The 6,066-nt window shown below is 41.4% G+C and overlaps 1 protein-coding gene across 1 annotated transcript; it reads right to left on the reverse strand.

Moving 5' to 3' along the window:
• Positions 1-303: 303 nt before the first annotated feature.
• On the reverse strand, positions 304-5,274 carry LOC145422605 (exocyst complex component 3-like protein 2). Its single transcript, XM_080294150.1, has 5 exons — positions 5,103-5,274; positions 3,043-3,218; positions 2,793-2,948; positions 2,115-2,236; positions 304-1,224 (listed from the first exon to the last, which is right to left on the reverse strand). The coding sequence occupies exons 1-5, from the start codon at positions 5,272-5,274 to the stop codon at positions 1,074-1,076; spliced, it is 777 nt and encodes a 258-aa protein (XP_080150276.1). The 3' UTR covers positions 304-1,073.
• Between the last annotated feature and the right edge of the window lie 792 nt (positions 5,275-6,066).

Below are 6,066 nucleotides of genomic sequence, written 5' to 3' on the forward strand. Positions count from 1 at the left end.
AACACACCCTTTTCTTAACTCAACTCAAATGATATCCAGCTCCATAAACAAATGAAACATGCTGTGTAAATGAAATAATTCCCTTTGAAATTATGTTAAACAACACAAATTATCACCTCTTGGTAAGTGACTCACTAATACACACTCGAAAATATGCTATATAAATCCACTAAATACACAATATTCACACATGGGCCCCACACACATTCACATTCACACTTATTGCAGGCCTGTTTGCTGCTCACAGCGGACGATGGAGAAAAATCCTCTTCTCCCCAGTAAGAGCACGAAAGTCCGACTTACAGTTCAGTTGCTCGGTAGGTTGCCGTTCACCAGCCCCCAACTAAATCCACTCTCCGCTCTCCCTGCGGACCCGATGCTGTCTCTGCTACAGGGCGTTAGCCAGTCACTGTCCAGCTCTCCGACAGTCCATTGCGGCTGCCTCCGTGGCGCAGCCAAGCAGTCCTAGCCTCGGCGGTCGTAGCTGGAAACACAGTTTTTTCACGGTGGTGTGACCGTTGAAACAAAAAGTCACTTCACCCACACTCTGTTGCGAAGTTCTCACACTGTTAACTTTCTAGTCATACACTCTTTTGTGCTAGTTAACCTCAGTAAAACTAGCTGAGTCTCTCACTTTGGTTCAGCTAACCTCGTGCATCTCTCCATCCCGTTCTCTTCTCCTCTTCCATTGCAACAAGGTAGCATAGAACAGGTCCCGTTCTATGCTACCTTCACGGGCCTCCAGAAAATTAGAACTCTGAACAATATTTTAACTCTCCTCAGAGTTACATACCATAAAATAATACTTTATGATCAACATAACAGTTTCATTGCTCTAATTACCTGTATTTACCTTGTGACATATTACAGGGCAAGTTACATTCAGGGTACAGGTACATCACATAATATTAACTGTGAACACATTATGTTACTGTGGCTCTTAAAGTCCATGGGAATTACGAGTATCTACTCCCAAATTCCCACCCGGGCTACACACAATATAATACACAATAATATTGCTGCTCTGCAACCAAACTCTCAGTCAGTGATACTCTAAGAAGCAAATGTGCGGCTCATCTCACTTTAACTTTGGAGAAAAACTTCCGGATTCCAGGATCAGCACGGCTCTCCTTCAGTGTTTCTGACAGAGTGGTTTTGACGATTTTCCTGTCGGCTTTGGAGATGTTTGTCTTGAGTTTGAGCAGAGCCGAAACATGTTTTTCACTGTTGGTGACAGAAAGAAGAAAGGGTTAAAAAAAGAGATGATTTTCTCTATGTAAAGTCAGAGACTGTGAAAAAAGGATTGTCATGTGAAAGCTGCCACATTTGACATGGAAAAGAAAAAAATATAAAGAAATGAGTTTGAGCATTTTTTTTTTTAGCTAAATAGAATCTGCAATGTTTTATTTCACTTTCAACATAAGAATAACAGCAGAAGTTATAACTTCACTGATCCCGTCTAAACTTGTGTTTCATTGACATGTTATGTCTTTTTCTGTGTGTAGCCAGTTTTCTGCCCCTGACACACATCCTTCCTGCAAACTCTAGCAGCTGTCATTAGCACATCACCAAACCTCTTTGAATTGCTGAGAAGAGGGGAGATGGAAAAGGTCTCAGTCCACCTCTGTTGGAAATCTGACAATAGGTGGAGCTCTTACTGAAATGGATCCGTGCTTCAAATGCATGTGACTCTCCGAATATGAACTATTTTTACCAAATAACTCTTCCATAAAACTCTTATTCAGCATAAACATATATGAGTGCTATCAAGAGCAGTGTTTATGTCTCCTGGTTCCCTTCTTCCTTTTTCTTTAAGGTTAGAAATAAAACCAAAACTAGACCGTTTGGTTTTCTGGTGGAAGAAATCTTTCATTTAACTCTAATTAACAGCATTATTGACTTCATCTACTCACAGCTGCTGCTGCTTCTCTCATGCCAGCATGTTTTATTTAGTTCTCTGTTTCAGTGCACTATCAGTGAGACTGGTAATGTAAAATAGAAAGGCAGCACATCTACTTTCAGCTAATGTTAGTTCCCATGAATGTAGCTCATCCTGCTCACAAGATATATCTGATACCAATTAAGATGTTTCGCTCAGTCAGCTTCCTGTTTACCTGAGGTCGGGATAAGCAGATCCCAGTGAAACGATTTGCATCTGTATGGCAGGAATACCTTGGAGTTTTAGCACTTCTGCAATCTTGGTTAGGATTTCCTTTAACCAGTCTTGTTTGGATCCCTGTGAAGACAAATCAGTGACGTCAGTTTAGTCTGCAAGTTTCCCCAAACTGTAATCAGCATAGCTGCTGTTTTTGGAAATAATGATGCTTTTCCTTCAGGAGCTATTGCACTGGAACTTCCAGCTAGCTGGGCAGTAACTGTGAATCTAAATTATTTCAGTTAAACAAACTGGAATTTTGCTCCAATTCTTACCAAAAATCTTGTACTGCAAGTGGCAAAGGATCTTGTTCCATTTAATAATATTATAATCCCTGTCTCATAATTGTAACTCCTTGTCCTCTCACCATTCCAGATCCAATATCTATTGACAAATGTCTTTTTTCTATTTCTTACTGATTTTTCTATTTCTTCACTTCATTTTGAAAGTAAAACGAAAGTAAGAGGATAAATTTCAAAACTTTAATATAGCCCGTCAATAGTTCTTTTATTATTGTTAGTTGAATTTGTGACTAAGGTTGTTTCACCCTGTCAAACGATGTTATGCTGATCAGTGTTTGTGCTTGATTGATTTTATTTGTGTCACAGCTAAAGTGTGGAGTGAAGGTGAGTCTCACCATTCTGGCAAACAGCTCGTGCAGTCTCTCTGCATTTTCTTGCACAGTCTCGTAAGCCTTCAGCTGACGATCCTTGTCCTTCAGTTTGACCTCTCCTTTCAGGAGCCTCCGGACATATTCTACTGTCATTTCCTGCTGAAGCTGACCAATCAGCTCCTGAATGTAAGTAACAAGATCACATTTTAGTCCATTGATTTAAAAGTTGGTAATAATGGCTTCATAGCAAAGTTTCACGCTGTCATGTTTCTACCTGATGACAGGATTGAGTCGAACCCTGAAGTTCCTGAAGCTCGTCTTCAGTGCTGTTCAGCAGCTTCTCAAACGTGTTCTTCTTCAGCCAGTCACTGGTTCCCACCTTCTGGTAGTGTGGCTGTGTGGGGAACAAATGTAAGGCATTCTGTTGATCTGTGGAGATGAAGAGGATAGCTGAAATGAGAAAAAACTTCCTAAATCTGTTTTAAAGATGTAGGGAAATTTCAGAGAGACCCACAGAGCCACACATGCCATCCCTCCCCTTCTAAAGCACACAGTCACGCACACATGTGCGCGCACACACACAGAAAGCTGTGCTGTTTTTAGCGCTAGGACAGCAGCATTCTTGGCTTCTGGGTCAACATCTCTAAACAGAGACTTTGTAGACTGAAATATTGTGCGGTCTTTCATACTTTCAATGATCCTTTTACTTTTATTTTCATGGTCAGGTCAGTTGTGCAACAACACTAAAAGCTCACTAGAATGTTATGTTTTTGAAAATTTAGTTTTTATTTTGTTACCAACCAAAACTGATGGCCATAAAAAGTGTAAAACGGTGATGTTGTGTTCAGGTTTAGTCATTTACTGAATTTGGAGCCATCAGAGCTTTAGCGGCAATTATCATCAATAAACACGTGTGATGAGCATTAAGTAGACCGTGTCGTGGCAGATTTCTTTTCTGATGTATTAATCACATACTGTAACCATTTCACATTAGTAATAGTAATTTCACTTCCTCACTTTAGTATAGTATGCATGCATGTAGAATATCATCACAGGTAGGCCCCAAGTTTTATTGCACCTTCACGGTGGACCCATTGTAGACTTGAATATCTGCAGACATCCTGGAGGTGACGGTGGTCATAACTTTTCTTAGAGTGGGCGGGGGTCAAGGATGAGCTGGACTGAAGGCACGGGGATATGTGATGTGCTGTGGAATGCTCTTTGTTTGAGAGCTCACTGTTATTGTTAAAATTTCCACAACAACCTTTCTTTTTCTTTCTTTGCTTGTCTGTAAAAAGTATTTTTGTGGCCAAACAAACTATCCACATGATATATATCTATAAAGAACATAAAACATCTTTCAGATTCTACGTCACAGTCACTGCTTTGAAAGTAACTGCAGCTGCTGTGAGCTTTTATGCCTAACGAGACAAGCTCCTCCTGCTCAGACGATGTAGGGAAATTTCAGAGAGACCCACAGAGCCACGCATGCAATCCCTCCCCTTCCAAAGCACACAGACACACACAGACACACACGCACGCACGCACTTAACCAGATTGTTTGCAGGTCAGAAAGTCTCGGTGCGTAGTATGCTTTGGATTGCACTGACAAATTAAGACTGTTGCTTTTGTTTGGTGACTCAGTGAAACATTGAGTTGACTGTTGTGACAGACCAAAAGAAAAAAAAAAAGTTGATGAAAACATATCGGGGATTTTGCAAAAGCTGAACAAGTAACAAAATATTTTTTCTTTCTGCCAGATGATATAACCTTGCAATATAATATCTTGTTGTTACAGCAGCATTCAGGACCAGAATAACACGCTAACGGAGTCAGGGCCACAAAAGTAAGTGATCCTTTAACTTGGTTTGCTATCAGTTAATTATTAAAGGTTTATTCATACATGTGAACAGACTCTTTAGATCACTTTGTTTTAATACAGAAAAAAATCAACTATGACTATTACTTTATTGACATTCAACAGAAACCTTTGCCATCATGTACTTTGGTTTCATATTGTGCTTTCTGGTGCTTATGTTGCATCCTTTAAATGACTGACCTCCTTTCTGCTGTGTGGATACTCACTGCAGGTATATCTTTTACTAAGTCAAACTAACATTTATCCAGGCCTGGGTTACAGAGGGCTGCAGTCTACACAGAGACTCGAAACGTGCCCTAAGCAATTCCAAGAAGAAATCGAGGAAAAGAGGCTGTAGGGCCGGTATCCAGGTACACATCAGACGAGCCTACAGATCGGAGATTTCCCGACTCGTCTGGAGGCGTCCCCGGTTTCTGCTGCCAGTTACCCTTCCGGATTTGATTGGAAACACGTACTTGCAGCCACTACAGCGTGGATCCTGCCCATCTGATGCTCTGGATTTTGCCGATTATCTCCCCACCGCTGGGCCCTCACAGCCTGCATCGCACAACCGGTGGTTGGTCCCGCCGGTTCCGTGGCGCTGCTGGAGACCTCGCGTGCGGACACAGTGTTTGCTGTCAGTTCCATGCCGACAGAGCTGATGGGAAACCTGCGCTGCCAGCTTTTAATCGGATTGCGCTCTTGAACGCCCGCTCCATCGCAAACAAATCCTTCTCTCTGAATGAGCTCTTCACAGGGAAAAACCTGGACTTTCTGTTCCTCACTGAAACATGGCAGAGGGATGGCGAGTTTATTCACCTAAACGAACAGTGTCATGCAGACTGCTCTTACTTGGGCGCCCCCCGTTTAGGTCGCTGTGGTGGAGGACTTGTCTTTAAGGACAGTTTCACCTGCAGAGGTATGCAAACTGAAAACAATTCTTCTTTTGAGTCGCAAACAATTAAGGTGGGCTCTACGAACATCTTTTATTGTGTTTTAGTCTATTGCTCTCCTGGCCCTGCTACTGAGTTCTTAAAGGATTTTATGGACTTCTTATCTTCTATTATCAAGCTGGAGAAAGTTTTAATTCTTGGGGATTTTAACATTCATATTGATGATGCCTCACCTAACTCTGCAGCTGAACTTTTATCTATATCTGAGTCTTTTAACTTTGTCCAACATGTCTCCGGTCCAACCCATGTAAAAGGCCATACCTTGGACCTTGTTTTTTCCTTGGGCCTCAACATTGGCAATGTGTTTGCTGAGGATGTACATTTGAGTGATCATAACTGTATCTTTGTTGAACTCAATTTTAGCTCTAAACAAACGCCTGTGAAGTTAAAAACTCATAGACGCATAATAACTGAGACTACTGCTGAGAGGTTCTCCATTATGTTTGACAGGTCTCCACTTTTTACCGGAAACTATGTAAATGTTCTT

This window comes from Astatotilapia calliptera, chromosome 19, assembly GCF_964374335.1.
Source record: "Astatotilapia calliptera chromosome 19, fAstCal68.1, whole genome shotgun sequence".
NCBI lineage: Eukaryota > Metazoa > Chordata > Actinopteri > Cichliformes > Cichlidae > Astatotilapia > Astatotilapia calliptera.